General features: G+C 53.5%; 1 protein-coding gene across 1 annotated transcript; it reads right to left on the bottom strand.

The window, feature by feature from the left end:
* Positions 1-283: 283 nt before the first annotated feature.
* Positions 284-9,654, bottom strand: CBX2 (chromobox 2). Its single transcript, XM_036997596.2, has 5 exons — positions 9,509-9,654; positions 9,395-9,438; positions 8,397-8,462; positions 6,084-6,189; positions 284-4,643 (listed from the first exon to the last, which is right to left on the bottom strand). Exons 1-5 carry the CDS (start codon positions 9,578-9,580, stop codon positions 3,333-3,335), a joined length of 1,599 nt encoding a protein of 532 aa, XP_036853491.1. The 5' UTR covers positions 9,581-9,654; the 3' UTR covers positions 284-3,332.
* Between the last annotated feature and the right edge of the window lie 7,906 nt (positions 9,655-17,560).

The following is a 17,560-nucleotide window of genomic DNA, read 5'->3' as shown; positions in this document are numbered from 1 at the left end:
ATTCACCTCTGCCACCCTCCACCCCCACCAGGTGACAACCAGTTATCTCCATACCTTGTCAGGTGCCCCTGGGGTGCCAAGTCACCCTTTTGTGAACCACTGTTCTGGGCACTGTTCTAATCAACCTCAATGCTTTGCTTAGAAATGCCATTTTTTGCACCCCAGCAAAGTGGCATGGAGGCTTTCCCAAAGCCTGACTTTGTGTCCCACGATTCCGTGTACTCGAGTATTTTGCCTGAAGGGACATGAAGACTGTTTCTAGGCATTACCACATACACCAGGTTGGCAAATTAAAAAAGAAAAATTTATTGATCTACTAAAAGTTAACAAGACAAAACCCTTCTGACACCATTTGCTAATATGATTCCCCTGCAAAATAAATTAATCAGTCTAAAAAACCCCCCAAATCCTGCAACCTATTGCTAGTGTTAGTTTTCCCCAAAATACTAGAAAAATCCACAGAATCTTTAGATGCACTTGAGCAAAAATCGGTTATCTAGCACTACCTCTCCCCTCTTCCCACCCCTTTCCCCCAAACCATGTGGGCTTCCTGCAGGAAGGGGCTCCTTCTGCTGGCTGGTTGGTTGGTCCTGATGGAATATGGGGCCTAGGCTGCTGTCCTGTTTCAACAGAGACCTTAAGTTTTCCAGGGCTTTAACATATCCATTTTTGTTCTCTTTTAAGAAAGCAAATAGCCAGTTTAAAGCAAGTAGAAGTGGCATACAGGAATGACTTGGCTTTATCTTTTTTAATTGAAAAACAAATCAAGCTAGTGATTGGCGCTGGTCCAAAGCTCTGGCCCTCCCCCAGACCCCTCGAGACCTCCAGGCCCCAAGCCCTTTAGGCTAGAATTTTGAGTGTAACCAAAACACGGAACACTCTTTTTGGTACCAAAAATATATATAAAAATATGCCAAACTCTCTAAAGAGGACAGACTGGCCACTTCTATCCATTACGGACACAAACAGAAAGATGTGACAGGATGAAAACACCCATTTCACATCCATTGTGATGCAGCTCAGATAAGAAACCCTGTGGCATAAAGAAACTGAGTCTCAGGTCAGGTGTGTGACTGATGCCTGGCCACACCCACACCCCAGCAATAAGCACTACTTTCATTTATTGGGAAATACGACGGCCAACTCTGAGCATCGGCCCATCCAGCTCTGCAGTGAAGCTGTCCACTTGCACGAGTGCATGTGCACACACACACATGCCCTTCTGAACATGGACTACTTGGAGACATAAACACCAAGAAATAACACAGCAAGAAAGCAAAGTGGCTCTGAAGAAGGCGTTTGCAGGTACACACTTTGGGGTTTAAGTAGCTGGTGAAACAAAAGGCACCAGATAGGGATTTGGAGACTTGGCCGCTGAGATGTCAGGTCAGCCCAGACACACATCCGTCCAACAGCCTGAGGAAGCCAGGGTCACCTCAAAGACTTGGGTGGGGAGCAGGGCTGCTGCTGGGTGGGTCTGCAGCCTCAAGGCAGCACGGTGCTGGGCAGGAAAGCAGCTACAAGAGTTGAAGGTTGTCACCTCTTCTGAGGGGGCGGCAGCCCAGAGGAACCCCTCCAGTCACACCCAGGGCCATCTGGGTGTTAGGGGACTGGTGGGAGGCTGTGTCAGTGGCCCACTGTGCAGTAAGTTGGAACTTTTCCTTCCCCTACTAGGGCAATGGCGAGGTGACTCTTGCCTTTGCTGCCCACTTGCCAGTTTTTGCCTGGTTCTGGACTCTCGACCCTCAGGTGTGCCAGGGTGGCACCATTCCTGCCCTAGCAGGCGAGGCTATCACATCCAAGCCCTGAAAGCTGGTCTTGGATGCCCCTCCCTTGACGTGTTTGTCCCCAAAGGCACACTGTCAAAGTTGATTTGGCTACACAAAGGCCATCTCTTCCCATTTGGTGTGGAGAGTGAGGGTCTGGGGGCCCTGGAGCTCTGGCAGGCCCGCCCCTCAGGACCTGCATTGAGTCTGGGCTCTCCCCGGCAGCCCAGGCAGACAGGGCGATAAAGGCTGAGCCTCCCCCACATCCGCCGGCTGACTTTAAACAGTAACTCAAGTAACAAAGTCCCCCCACATTTCCACATTTCTTTTTGGCATCACAGAGACCCAGTGAACCCACTCACTGCCCTACCTCTCCAACAAGCTGGTAACACAATTCTGACGATGGTCAGGAACCACACACGGCAGCTCCCAGCCCCAGCCACCTGGGGGTGACCAGATTTGGCCTTTTGGGGGTGCCCTGCCAGGTGGGCTGCTCAGATTTTGTCCTACTTCCCCAATGGTTTGGATATACAGCTTCTCTGCTGGGAAGAACACAGAACCCCCAGAGGTGGGGGGATTGTCAGGGAAAGGTGGTGTCCATCCACCTGGGCAGAGGCGGCTGGGGGTGGGAACTTCCTTCAGCAAACAGCTGCACAACAGCTGGAAGGCAGCACTGGCTTGCACCCACGCCTTCCAGAGTCCTGGGGGCGGTTGGCGGGGTCAGGGTCGGGACTATGCGGTCTTTGCACAGGCTGGCAGTGGAGAGACACCCTTCTCCTGTCCCCCAAACTTGGAGGGTCTGAGTGAAACAGCCCAGGACCAGCCTGTGTGCCCAGGCCATGCCGAATTCTGGGTCAGCTTTTGGGGCTGCAGCTGTGAATCTGAACCAGTTTACAGGCACAGAAACCAACCTCTTTGGGGGTCTCCACCCTCCTGCAGCTGCCAGCACCTATCCTTTTACAATAAGGCCACACTGCTCAGTGGTCAGGGGTGGGACAGCCCTCCCCCTGCACAGCTCGGGTACTGCACTGAGGCGGGGTTCTGACCAGGCAGGCCCGCTCCCCATCTTCTAAAAACAAGCTCTCCTCTAACAGTACCCTGAGGCCTTGCCTCCAACACCCCAATATACTTTCTCTCCCCACTGCTGGGCAGGGAACAGCCAAGCTGGACCAGAAGCTTCCTCCACCAAGCCTCCTGCCCCTGGCCAAGCAGGAGAGTTGACCACCACCTGTCACCAGAGGGCAGCGAGGAGAGTTCACACAGCACCATCAGGGCTCGGTGTAAACATGCTCAGGTGGAGCTGCAGGTGGTCACTCAGACTTGAGGTGAACCGAAGGGGAAGCAAAGGCCCAGAGGTAGAAACAAGGGCGAGGCCAGGCCCAGCAAGGCATCAAGGCACTGCTCCTGCCTCATGTCACAGGCAGGGCCGGGGTCCGGGAGAAGTCCCTTCCAGACCTGCCCCTGAACAAGGTCCCCCGGCCCCCCGAGAGGGACTGAGGTGCGGCCCACCCAACCAGAAACCAGAGAGAGGCAGGCGAGACCTGGGCAGCCAGGCGCCCGCGGGCATCAGTAATGTCTCAGGTTGAAGAAGCCCACGCTGGTGGGGGACTCCTTCACTGTCACGGTGATGAGGTTGGCAGTGACATCGGTGACAAAGACGTGCTCGATGAGGCTGCGGGTGGGCTTCCAGTCCTGGCTCGTCTGGACGGACACAGACAAGTTGTGCTCGGTGCCGGGCGGTGAGGCGGAGTCGGGGTCTGAGTCGGAGCTGCTGTTCTCCTCGCCGGTGCTCATCTCCGACAGCGTGGTCATCTTGCGCACCTCTCCAGGGGCTGAGTGGCCCTCCTGCCCACTGGGGGCCGCGCTGCCCTTGACACAGTCCCTCTTGCCTGCAGGGGCGGGCAGAGCTGCCACCCTAGAGGCCAGCTTCTCACTCTTGCTGGTGTCAGTGGGCACGCTGGCCCCGCTCCCCACCGTAGGGCCACCCCCAGAACCCTTCCCAGTGGCTGGGTTGGCGGCAGGGACACCCTTGGTGACATGGCGGGCGACCACCCCCACCCCCGGCATGCCATTCTTGACGCTCTGTAAGTCCAAGACCTGGAGGCTCAGCTCCTGCGTCGGGGTGGGCTGAGGACCCAGGCACCCAGCAGGGGCTTTGCCGCTGCCGTGGATGTGGACGTGTGGGGGCCCCCCTGCACTCCCCGCTTTCTGCTCCCCAGCCCCACTGCTAGGGGCCTTGGGGACCCTACTTCCTGGGGGGCTTATCCCCAGCTCCCCCTTCTGCGTCCTCACCTTGAGGTCCAGCCCGAGGCTGCACTTGCTGCTGCTCTGGGTCTTGAGCGCCGGTCTGCCGGCGGCCTGCGCCTGGCCCTGGCCCATCCGGCTCATGTAGTGCACGATGGAGCTCTGCCAGCTGATGCCACCCCGGCCGGGGCTGCTGGCCATGCCCCTCATCAGGCTGGCCAGGTTCTCTGGCGTGGCCATGGTGCTGGGGCCGCCACAGGCCTCCTTGGCATGGGCCTTCAGAGCAGCTAGGCCTGCCACAGGGGCGCTGAGTGGAGGGGGCAGCTTGCTGGTTGGCGACCCCAGGTCCTTGCGGGCGGTCTTCAGCACCTTGGCCAGGCTCACGGGCCTCCGGGCCGCCTTCTGCTCCGGCGGCAGGGGCTTGCGGCCCCGCTTTTTCCGGGTGGGATCCTTCAGCTCGGGCTTGGCCACCAGGATCTGGGCCTTCTTCTGAGGCACTGGGTGGGTCTCACGGCCCCGGGGGCCCCTCTTGGCATCCAGATCGCTGTCATCCTCTTCATCTGAGGAGGAGGAGGAAGACGTGGAGGAGGAGGAGGAGCTGCTGGATTTGGATTTGGAGGGGGCATCGGGCTCCTGCAAAGACAAAGGGGATGTGTCACTGCTTCCGTGGCCAGGTTCTCGGGATCCAGGGTGCACACGTTCCCCGAGGCACACCAGACTTCTTGAGACCAGCACCTCCAGCACCTTCCAGACCAGAGAGGTGGCCAGGACGGAGCAAATTCCCACCACCATGTGCCAGAAAGGACTGAAAAGGTCCCTACGTGGTTCCATGGGATGCAGTTAAGAGTAAAACGGAGTAAAGAAAGACAGGTGGCTTGTAAAGTGCAGGCAGAGCGACGAAGGGAAAAGCATGCGCAGTCATGTCCTGGACACTATGAGCTTTCCAGGGGGACCCAAGCTGAGCTTCAGGCTCTGTAACAGGCAACTCGGAAAGGGAAATTCAGAGCAGCCCAATTCACACGTCTCAGGTTGATCTGAATTAAGTAGGGAACACACGACCTTTGTAATCTAAAGTGAAGGGACTTTCTGCTTCAGTCTCCCTCCTGCCAAATCTGACCCCTTCAGAACCTTTCAGTACACAAATCACTACCGTCTGCTGGGTGCCACCCGAAAGGCTGAGCTAGTGCACCCAGATGCTTCTCGGGTCTCCCTGTTATCTGCTGGGTCAGAGATGTAAAAGGTATGGTTTAGGTTTAGCCAACACCATGCTCTCTGCCACAGAGCTAGCCTGCCTTGGACTGGGGACAATCAAATCAAACCTGAGAAGTCTCATGGCCTCGTTGCCTGGATAGCCCCACTGTCTAGCTGCTACTTCTGTGGCCCCCAACGCATTACCCCGGCTGAGTAGAGTCCAAGCCATGGGGCTGGCTGGTGCCACCTCTCAACACAAAACGCCCCACATTCTCCTGACGTCAGCGGGAGTCACGCAGCCCCCACCATCCTGCTTGAAAGGAAGACTGAAAGACAGAATGAGGCCAGTGTACACTAGCCCCCAAGACTTTAGGCAAAGCCCACAGCCTCCTGGAAGAGAGTGTTTTGTAAAAAGTGGCTGAGCTCGAGAAAGGAATCAAAGGACCTATGAGAAGTACAAACTTCCAGTTTGTGGTGAGCACTTTGTAATGCATGTTAATTGTGTACCTGGATGTACCTGCCCAGTTAGCTGTGTTGACCTGGCAAGCCCATGAGCACCTACTGTGTGCATGCTTCTTGTTCTGTCCTGTTCTCCATAAGCCACTGGGGCTGACAGATGGTGCTATCCAGGGCAGAGAACAGGGGCCCAGCCGGGAGGGGCAGGGGCAGGGGCAGGAGGGGCTCTGAGGTTTGTGGTTGCCCCCTGCTGGCAGAGGCTTACCCAGGCAGCAGGTCAGGGTCTTCTGAGCAGGGAAAGCCTTCTGCAGAAAGGCCAGCCCCACTCCCATCCCCCAAAGCCCTCAGCCCTCCGGCCCCAGCTTTCCACTCTGACTTGAGTAAGTGCTGGAAGGTAAGCAGCCAACTTGGTCAGTAGCCACCCACCTTGAGCTTGGAGTGCCTGCTACAGGAGGACATCACCGTGTGCTTCCTTGGCCGGCCCCGGGGCCTCTTGCCTCTCTTCCGGTTCTGCACTTCCTTCTCGTGTTCCCTGAGGACAATTGCCAATCAGGGTGGGAGGAGCCCTATGCACAGACCCTCTCCCACCACACAAGAGTCCTGTGGCTTCAAATACCCCGATACCCCCAGCCTGTGGTAGCTTATCATTGGGTTCACTGCCAAAACATATGCTGTCAATAACATTTCCAAGGCAGTGATCCAGATGGTCTCTGCAGTGCGGGTATTACTTTCACATCAATTTAATTTACCTTTGGGTAGACAAGTCACAGAAATTCAGGCAAAGCCAGCAAACAGTTCTCCAATTTTCTCTTAAGGCAACCCTGTGCTCACCCTGACCACTTTCTGCAGGTAAATGTTCTTTGGAAATTCTAGAATGCCACAGCTAGAAGGAGCCATTGTGGTCACGTGGCCCAACCCCCTCACTCCAAACAAGAGTCCTGGGCAGGCAGACGTGGACCACTGCTCCCGGTGGCCCAAACAGAACACTCACCTTCTGAGGGACACTGTCCTGCACCCCCATCCTTCTAGAGCCGGTATCCCGGCTCTCGTTTCTCTTCTGGTTTATTTTAACAAACAGAGAACTGTTCCTAGACTCTGCTCTAGATGGAAGTATTGGAGGTGGATTCTGAAGTGGTCAGGGCTCAGCCCCCGAGATTCAGGGTCATGAAGCCAAAAGAGCTGCCTCTAGCCCCCCACCCGTTGCAATTCAGGCTATCACTCTATCTGAGGGGTTTCCCAGTAATCAAAATGGGCAAACATCACACTGGGGCCTGGAAAGTTATATCTTAAATCAATCAATACACCCCGACAGTTTGTTCTCCAAAGCAGTCTCCAAACTGTCCCCTAAAAGGACGGGACATTAACAGATACGCAGGCTCTGAACCTTACACTCAAAGGCCCTCCTCCCCTCCTCCCCAGATGACCACCAGTTCCGTTTCCAGTGGGGTCTGTTGGGAGGACAGAAAGCAGAGCATCCGCTCCCCAGTTCTGTCCCCCATGATGTAATCTGGATCACCCCATGGTTCTTTGCAGCTTCTCTGCCTCTGGGATATCCACCGACTCCAGTTCTTGTCTATCATGCTATGACCAAAAATGAGGGCAAGGACACAGACTCTCAGCAGTCAGGACGCTTGCAGAGAGCATGTCGGCTGGAAGGACCTGCGTATGAATTAGACAACAGATGCTGGGACTGCTGAAAAGCTTTTCCAAAGGCACTGAAGCCACCGAAGCAAACATATGCTCACTTCCTTTGCTCTCACCCTGCCAAAAACCTCTCTATTTTCTACCCACTGTCTCCCCTCTGAGAGGGCCCAAAATATCCTGCTTCAGTGAAACAAAATAAAAAAGTGGACACAGCTTGAGCTGCCAGAGAACAAACTGGCCAGAACGACCCCTCGGCTGCAAGAGCTTTGGAGTTACTCGCTTATCCGCCTCCATTAACAGGGCAATGTCTAGCCAAGCACCCCACACTTTGCCCCACCAGTGTGCCCCTCAACAGCACGCCCTGGCCCTCATGCTGGGGTGGGGGTGCGGTCCATCCACTGCTCACCCCTCGCCCCCTTTCCTCCTGGGTATCTGGAGGCTCTTTCAACCCAGGCTCCTACCTAAAAATAGAAACGACATCTACAATTTCAGAAGCAAATCCTGCCCCTGAGACCGGCAAAGGAGCTGCCCTGGGACTCTCTCGGCGCCGTGGTTGGCAGTCCGGAGGAAAATAAACGTGCTGTTCTTGGTAGAGACACACCGTAGGCACAACTTTGTGCTGCTTTCCAGTTCCCTCTTTGAGCCCTCTCTTGCTCAATGGCACCCTTGGAAGGGTGGAGAGGGCAGGCCTGTGTTTTCATGGCTAACCTGCCATCCTGGTTTTTATTACTACAGCCTGCAAATTACCCAACAAAAAAGGCCAAGGAAAGTAGGCAGAAATTCCCACGAAGGAACCCATTTTGCATGTCTGGCTGTCAGACCAAAAGCTGCACTCACTCCGTTACTCCTTAGGTCTGCACACTGGGCTGGCCAGTCAAGGAAGGTGCAGGGAACACTCACCTGCGATCCCAGGGCCTGCTCCACCTTTTACAGATTGCCACGGCACAGGGCGGCCCTGGCGTGAACACTATGGGGCCTCGGACCACAGCCCAGGCCCAGGCCCCTGGAGGCCAGCGCTGCCCTGCACCACTGTGTGACCGGCCACTATCTGCCCGACCTTCTCCCCCTTCCCACATGGGTCGTTAACCCTCTCACTTCTTCTGGAAGGCCAGGAGCAGCCTCGGGTCCAGGATATTTTCCTCTGGTTCCCAGCTGTTGTGTCTGGAAAAGCAAAGAGCACAGTATTATAAAGTATCTGTCAGTGACCGGCCACGTGGGTCAGCAACAGGAGAGGGGTCGCCCTACTGCTCCCCCGAATCCCTGCTCATGGCAAGGTCCCAAAAGGTCCCACCACACCCCGGATAAGCTCTTGGAGACTGGGGCCTTTGAAGCCAGCACCTTATTCTCAAACTCAAAGGGAAACCACCACCTGAACCCAATTAACACGGGGCCTCAGGAGGACTCGGTGGTCTCCCCATGGAGGAAAACAAATCCCAATAATGAAAAGTTGCAAAGAGAGAAGCCCCCAAACCCTGGCCCTGAGCCGGCGAGGGAGAAGGGAAGGCTCGTCCACGATGCAGGGAAGGAAAGGCCGAGGGGCACAGAAGCGCAGCCCGAAGATTAACAATGTGGCTGGCGCCCGGGGGAAAAGCAAAGAAAGAGAAGTGGGGTCCGGGAAGGAAAGGGAAACGGGTCTCCGCAAGCGACTGTAAACAGAGCCCCTTCCGGGGATGCCAAGTTCCCTCCCTTCAAGGGGGAAAAAAAAAGGAGCCTTACATCCATCAATAGAGAGCTCAGGTTACAGCGGGGAAATATGGGCAGTGGGGGGGGGTCTCGCGACCCGCGGGGAGGGCTGAGGAGGGGCGGGGGCGCATGCAACAAATGGGCGCGGGAGGGAAGCGGACCGGCGCGGAGACAGACGGCCGGGGGCGCCGGGCCCCGGAGAGGGGCTTCCGGGGGAGGCCGCCTGCCCCGCTCCCCGCGGGCTTGTAAACAAAGGGCAGCCCGGCAGGCTGGCCGCCCCTCCCCGAGAGCCCGCGGGACCCCGCGAACTTCCCGCCCGCGCGCGGACGGCCCCGACGGCGCGGCCGAGTCCCCGCCGCCCCAGGCGGAGCTGGCGCGGCGGGAAGCGGGCGCGCATTGTCGGAACTCACTTGGAGGACCAGCCGCGCCACTTGACCAGGTACTCCAGCTTGCCCTGCAGGGAGAGAAGAGCGCGTGAGCACGGGTCGCGGTGGCGGGCGCGGGGCGGCCCGGGCCGTACGCACCTTGCGGAGCCGCTTGCTCAGGATGCACTCCGCGGCGAAGACCTGCTCGCCCACGCTGCTCAGCTCCTCCATGCTGCCGCGCGCCCGCCGACCGCGGCGCCACCGCTCCCGCACCGCCGCCGCGCTCCCGCCGGCCGCACACAAAGCGCCGCCCCCGCCCGAGGGCCCGCCCCGCGCACGCGCACCGCCGCCCGCCCCGCGCCGCCCGTGCCCCGCCCCCGCCCCGTGGGCCGCCCCCTCGGGCGCCGGCCAATGGGCGCGCGGGGCGCGGACGGCGTGTATTGTTTGCGGCGGGCTGGGCCCCGCGTCCCGGGGGTGTTCCGCGAGCGGGCAGAGCCGGGCCGGGGGCGCGGGGAGCGGGGTGCGGACCTTCGGGGCGGGGCAGCGTCCGCCGGGTCCCGCTCAGTCCCGGGCGCGCCCAGCCGCCTCCGAATTTGGTTTTCCGGGCGCAGAACCATTGTTCTGGGCTGGAGCGGGGAAGTCGGGACTGGCGAGGCGGCCGCTTCCTGCCCCCGCCTTCGAGGGGCGCTGCTTCGGGGGCGCGCGGGCCCGTCCGCCTCTCCTTTGGAAGTCTGTCCTCCTGTGTACCGGGGCTGTTGGTCCTATTTTGCGCGGGTGCAGACCGTGCTGGGGGGGCGGAGAAGGAGTGGAAACCAAGTACTGGGGCGGCGGGGGGGCGGCCAGAAACGAGCAGCCCAGCTTTCTCCCCACAGGCGAGAGAGGAAATGCATCGACTGAAAACGCGAACTGCTCCGAGTTCTTCCTTTTAGCCCTGAATTCATAGTGGAACCCAGCCCCCAAGTTTTAGGACACGCGCAGGGAGAAAAGCAACTGCACCTAATTTGTTGAGCGATTTTGATGAAATGAATGTAGGGAGTGTGAGCGAGATTTGAGGAGATAGTTCTCACCTGGGACTGAGTCATTCAGGGGCGCGTCAGGTTCTGGCAAGCAGTGTGCGTTGAATTAATTGCACGCGGCAGGAAGGAGACAGGACCGCGTTTAGAGGTGGCGGTGGGTGGCCTGGAGTCCTCTCTTGGGTCATCGTTGACAAGCTGCCCTTTTACTTTCTACTGTTGAGATCCCTATTCCACCGAGCAATTCCCCCCTTTAAGCCATTTAGATCTTAAATAAAAATAAGAGCAAGTCAAACGCATAATAAGGGAGACAGGCATTAGCCTGGTTCAATACAATTTAACTAAATGAAAATTCACTTTCTGGTTTTGCTTCGCCCTGGGAGGCAGCTGCAAAGTACTCTTTCTGTTGAAGAAATCAAAAAGTCGTTTCTTGTTACAGTAGACGGTCTCAATGTAATTTTGATCATTGAAGCCGTATTTATAAAGGATTCTCCAGGAGTTTTGTTTTTTGTAGTTTTAACGGAAACGCCTACTGTAGAAAATTGGGAACTGCAGGAGCCCACCTGTCAATTTCTGGCATGATTTTCAGTTTACTTGGCTAAATAGGTTACAGTAATTGGGTATTCTGGAGAGAACTTGGGTAGCCTTTGGAAACTCAGATATTTGCAAAGAAAGGGGGAAGAAGTAAGATTCGCTTGGGGTGGGAGGCTTGATTGCTCACTTGGGAGGGGCTGCAGCCCAGAACCCTTGTTTTGGGATACAACCTGTACCCCTGGAATGAAGAGAGCCGTTTACAATCTCTTTCCAGCGCTTTTGTATCTCCATCTTGTGGAGTTAGGCAGTAAATTGTGGGCTGAGGTCAAAGGTGTATTTATTGTAATCCTGCAAATGGCTGGATCAGTTTCAACTTACGTTTCCTTGCAGAATTCATCTTGGGGTTGAGGTTTTTTGTCCTGGAAGTTTCCAGTTTCCTCTTGGTGATACATGGGATATTTGCTTAATTTTTTTTTTTTGTAACGAAAAGAAAGCTTTTTTTTAAAAGGAATTCTTTCTTTTCCTAAGAAATAAATTTGTCTAGAATTTGATCCTAATTCATTGGAAAAAAAAATCAATTTCCTGGAAGGTTTAACACATCATCTATCCAACTGTGAACACCTAGCTTGGGTAAAATCATGTTTAACTTATTTGGAGAAACAAATATGACAGATTTTACCTGAATTAAATGATCAGATAAATAGGGTGAGGGTATAATCCAAAATTAGTGAAGTGTTCCATACAAAGAGTGGAAGGAAGTAGGCAGAGTCAGGGATATTTCCAACCAGTTGAATTGTGTGAAAATATGGGTTTGGGCAAAAGCAAATTCTTCCATTTAGACTGTCACATTTAAGAATTAAGACAAGTTAGAACTAATTATTTTCTCATTCATTCAACAAATACTCAGCATTTGCTATCATCTAGGCATGACTAGATAGAGTATGGAGAGTCCATAGCAATGTTGTCTAATAGAACTTTTAGAAATGATGGAAATGCCTCTTATCTTCACCCTGTAGTCTGTTAGCCCCCAACCATCTGGGGCTCGTGAGCACTTGAAATGTGGCCAGTGCTACTGAGGAATTGAATTTTTTATTTTATTTCATTTTAAATTAAATGAAATTTAAATAGGCACATGTAGCTAGTGGTCACATATCGGACGGCACAGGTCCATAGGGATGCAAAGAATGTATTCTAAATATTTTAACCAAATGTAATGCAGTTACTTAATCCTGGACCATAAATAGTTTCCCTGTACTCCCATTTATACTTTATTATATACGAGCAAGTTTGAAACATATACAAAAAGAGATATTAAAAATACAGGCATACAGGAGTACATTCAGACCAACACTTTAATGCCTCCTTTTTTTTTCTTTTTCAAGTGACAATGCCAGTGACATATATTAACTCATTAGCGTTTGACCGGCCACTAAGAAAGGATAGGTATTTTCATGCTGCTCTCATAGATGGACTAGCAGGACATCAAGTAAGGGAGACACCAAGCAAGGAATGACCTGACAGTGTCACTCTCCAGCCAATGGGAAAGTCAGGAATTGGGTGAAGCCAATACCCCTCCATCTGTCAGTTGGGCACATTAGTTACATCTTATTGAACAGTTTCAGGACACCTCTTGGTTTTCCTACACATGTAGTCTCATTACAGCAATCAGAGTTGACACACTACGGTCTGGTGGGATATTTGGCATATATAGATAAATTGCACAGTCTCTGTAGTCAGTGTGATGATTTGTCCCCCACCAGGTCCCCTGACATTTGCAAGATGTGCGACTTACAGGCTATGGTGTTATCTGATGCTGATCCTGTATATATAAGGGGTAAATATTATGTATATGTGACACACGGTGTTTATGTATCAACTCAAGTAAAAATAAGCACAGGGCACTTGTAGAAGTTCTCAAGCTTTGTTTGCCTAAGAATCCCCTGGGCACACAATGCAAATATTGACCCAGAGGCACCACCCCAGAGATCCTGACCCAGGAGACCCCAGAGGCCGTCTGCAGCCCATAGTGCTCAGAACACTTCTTATGAAGGGCACCCCATCCCAGCCTTCATTTTACAGATGAGGAAAAGGTCACCAGGCTGTGGAACCCCATTCTGTCATTTCCCACGTGTGCCTGCTGGGGCCGGGAGGCCACGTCTGGAAGCCCAGCAGCAGGCTGCACTCAGTGGGCCCTCCAGGATTGAACGAGACAGCAGAAGCCTTTTCAGCTCCTGGGACCCGCCCCAGGCCGCCTAGGCTACCGCACCACCTCTAAAGACCTGCAGAGACTGGCCCCCCTGGGTCCTTGGGGCAGGGGAGGTTAAGGGCCACTGTTATAGGAGCTGGGAAACTGACAACTAGCCCCTCTGTGCTGGTGCTTGGAGACCAGACCACAGCCCCTATGGGGGATCTCCATTGCATAAGGCTTTTATTTAAAAGGGTGTCGTTTATTAATTTTGCAATCTTGTCAGTCCCTGATTCGAGCAGTGCACGGAAGAATGTCTTTATCGTTGCCTGTGCAGAGTGCAAGCACAGCTTTGGAGTAGCATGCGTAGGCGCTGTTTTAAAGGGCATGTGGACCTCCTTTTTTGTTAGCTATTGCCATACTGTCCCCCCAAGGGGCTGCACTGATTTACACTCCCAGCCCAGGTAGATGGGATTGTCTCTGTCCCCATTTTCCCAGCAACCTCAGGAGTCATAAGTCCATCCAGGGCATTTCTGAAAGTTCATGAAACTTAGCTGGTTTTAATGGTATTCTAACATAAATTAATTGTGTCTGTTACACTCCCACATCTGCTTTCTTTCAAGACCTTTGCCTGGTGTAGAACTGTTAGTGTCAAGCAATTTTATGAGTGCCACTCTCCAGTGTAAAAATGCATTATTTTCACAAATTTAAAAATAACTCACACTTAATAAAGTTCTAAAATCTAGGGTGAAGCCCTTACTTAAAAACCAATAATTAGTTTGGGGATTCAAAGTGGTAAATGAATACACATTCATGAGTTTGCTGGTTGCCCCTCCTGTGGCAGCCGGAGGTGATCTCAAGCAAGCTCTATAAATCCTGTGGGCACTGTGGGTAAACCCAGGGGCTTCAGGAGTGATGGATTTGAGCAGTGCGTTGCAAATCCCTTTGAATCAAAGGCATGTTCTATTTCACTCCCTTCATTAACTGGGTTACTTTTTGCCTAAAAGAACCAAAACAAAAAAATGTCATTCAAGTCACACAAAACAGGCGATTTTTGTTGCCATCTTTAATCCTGCTACCTTTTGGTGAGAGTATGAAGATAAGTCCAAAGGACACATACTTTAAAAAACAAACAACTCCTTTCCCTGCTTGTTGGCAACAATCTCAGTGATAATCAGAGGAATTCCATTTTGAGTCAGGGAATGTTAGAAACAGAAGGGGCTGTGAAAATCCCACTGTGCAGGCGAGTACCGGGCTGCTAAGAGGACCTCTGTGCCCGCGCCTCTGCAGGGCAGCCTCTCGCCAGCCACCCGGCCATGCCTCCACCTCCAGGCTGTGTTCCTCACCACCACCTGCCCCTGTGGCTGTCAGCCCAGCAAGGACAGTGGGACATGCGGGGGTGCCAAAATCAAAAGGTTCGGATGATGCACACTGGAAACTAGGGCCCAGCAGCCCTAGTTCTCCACTCTGGAAGCGACAACTGCTCCCACCTCCTAGGTTTTCTTCCAGGGCAGTTCTGTGCCTGCACCGCAAAGAGGCGTGGTGCATTTCCTCCTGGCGCAGCTTCCCACTGTTTCCTTTGATCCCACAAATGCGCTACCCTGCCTTTTTAAATTAATTAATTAATATTAATATTTTTAATTTTTTATTAAGGTATTATTGATATACACTCTTATGAAGGTTTCAGATGAAAAAATGCACTGCCTTTTTCTCTTTGCTGTGTGGCCGAAGGTTACGTCCCATCGAACAGGCAGACCTCCTGCTCTGACCCTCTCCCTGACTCCCCACAGTTGGAACGCTCATCCCGTCTAACTAGAGGCTAACTTGCGGCTCCAGGGTGCAGGTCTTGCTGCAGTGAGCGGCCTCGCTTGCAAAGCTGTTTCTCTGTGCTCTGGACCCTGAGAGAAGAGCGGAGATGTGTGCACTGATTGCAGAAACAAGATGGTGGCTGACATGTTGTTACCTTGGCTCACAGCACAGACGCATCCTGGGCCCCTGCTCCATTCGCCACGCATCCTGGCTGGGTTCCATGGGGGCTGGCGGCGGCGGCCACTGTCTCTTGAGGTGTTTTTATAGGCAATTCTGCTTTGAGGCGGAAACCTTCTATTTTACATGTCCTGGCTGCATCGCCATTTCAGATTTCTTTAGGTGTAGTACAAATAGTACAAGCTGCAATCTTGTGGTCACCGTTCACAGCCCAGTGTAAATGCTCCTGATAGGAGCACACGTGCCCCGCATGACACCTCGGTGTGCCCACACCTTCGGCAGGTGGAGTGGGACCAATAGTGAGGATGTGACTGGGTGGGAATTGGTGAGGTGGATTTCGGGTTGAGAAGGGGTCAGGAGACAACTCACACAGGGTGTGTGTGTTGAGTGACTGCTCCCAACAGGCCGGCTTGGGTGCTAGACCAGTGCTGGGACATCTGCGGGAAGACAACGGCATGGTGGCCCCCATGTAGGAGCAGGGCAGGCAGCCGCCTGGGCCAGCAGTGACAACAGAACATTCATTCGATGGTTGCAGGGAAATACAGAGACTCAAATGCACAGAAGAGGGCCCCCCTAGCTTCATCGGGGGGTGGGTTGTATCTGTCAGGGTCCCCCAGAGAAACCACACTAATATATAGTAATGCTAATACATAAAAGACATTTACTGCCAGGAATTGACTGCCACCCTTGAGGGGGCTGCCTGGGCAGGCCAGAAACCACAGGACAGGCCGCCAGGAAGGGCAGGCTGGAGCCTGGGATTGAAGCTGCTCTATACAGCAGAATTCCTTGTTCCTTAGGTGCAGTCTCAATCCTGTTCAGAAGGTCTTTCAACTGACTGGGCCAGACCCACCCAGATTATCCAGAGAAATCTCCCTTACCTCAAGTCAGCCAAGTACAGATGCCCGTCACATCGACAAAATACGTTTGCAGGAACACCTGGATTAGTGTTTGATTGAGCAACTGGAGTCAGTAGCCTAGCCAGGTGGATGCAAAAGATCTCCAAGGTAGTGTATATTATGGGGAAAAAATTTAAGTATGGAACAGGTTGTATGAGTTTTTAGGATGCAGTAACGAATCACCACCAGCTTGGGACCTGAAACAGCAGAAATTTCTTTTCTTACAGTTCTGGAGGCAAGAAGAGCTATTCAGCAGGGCTGTTCTCCCTTCAAAAGCTCTATGAAGGGACCCTTCTTTGCCTCTTAAGAGCCACAGGTGGCAGCTTTTTAAGAAGTTCTTTAAGATTTAAAGCTGCAGGTGTGCCTGCCATCTTTGGTGTCCCTTGGCACAGGGACTGTTCTGTTCTCTACCTCCACTGCCATGTGGCCTTCTTCCCTGCCTGTCCTCTGTCTCAGTCTCTCTCTCCTCTCCATTATAAAGACACCAGCCCTTGGACGTAGGGCCCACCCTAAGTGCAGGATGAGCCCATCTTGAAATCCTTAACTTAATCACACCTGCAAAGACCTATTTTCAAATGAAGGCATTGTTCACAAGTATGGTGGGGCGGTGGGGGTGAGAACTTACAAGCCTTTTTGAGACTACTGTTCAACTCTGTTGAAATTCTGATATCTTTATTGCTGAGGGAAATTTAAGATTTAAATAAAGAAGACCCTGTTTGTGGATTGGAAGATTCCCTGTTTTTAAGATGTCAGTTCCCCCCCCCCCAGATTGCACTAAGGATTTAATACAATCCCAATCCAAATCCCAGCAGACTTGAAAAAAGAGAGGAACTGACAAGCTAATTCTAAAATCTGTGTGGAAATGCAGAGGACCTGGAATCATCGGAATAGTCTCAGTAAAGAACAGAGTAGGACCCACACTGCCTGACTCAAGATTTGTTATGAAGGTCTGTAACCAGCGTGGTGTGGTTTGGCCTAGAGAGCTTGGAGGGGCAGGGAGTTGGGACTGGCTGGCTCACTGCAGAGGCCCCCGTGCATGGAGAGGGCTGAGGCATAACAGACACTCAAAGCCTTCTTGACTGAAGGAAGAACATTCTGCCTGCTGCTCAGAGGTGAAGTGGTGGGGCAGGGCATGGATCTGGGGGAGCTGGGGTAAGAGAGACTTAGAAGCCCCTGGGGGGAGTGCTGGGCTGAGCCTGATGAGCCACGAGACTAGGCAGAGGCCAGCTTGACCACCTGCAGGAGTGGCGGCTGGCAGAGCGGAGCTGGCCTCTGAAGCCCCACTGCGCACAGGACATACCCCGTTCTCTCCCTGGGGAGACAAACCAGGTGCTCACTCCCACTACGAGACTATGGTACAAGTGGTGAATGTGCTGCTGAGAGCCCTGCGAAGGCATGGCAGGTGCAGTGTGTACCAGGGGATGGCACGCACCGGGGACAGCATGCACCGGGGACGGCATACACTGCACGCACTGGGGACGGCACGCACCGGGGATGGCATGCACCGGGGACAGCACACACTGGGGACGGCACACACCAGGGATAGCACGCACCAGGGACGGCATGCACCGGGGATGGCATGCACCAGGGACAGCAC

Source organism: Manis javanica, chromosome 4 (assembly GCF_040802235.1).
Source record: "Manis javanica isolate MJ-LG chromosome 4, MJ_LKY, whole genome shotgun sequence".
In the NCBI taxonomy this organism is placed as follows: Eukaryota; Metazoa; Chordata; class Mammalia; order Pholidota; family Manidae; genus Manis; species Manis javanica.
This window is presented reverse-complemented; position numbering and strand designations above follow the sequence as displayed.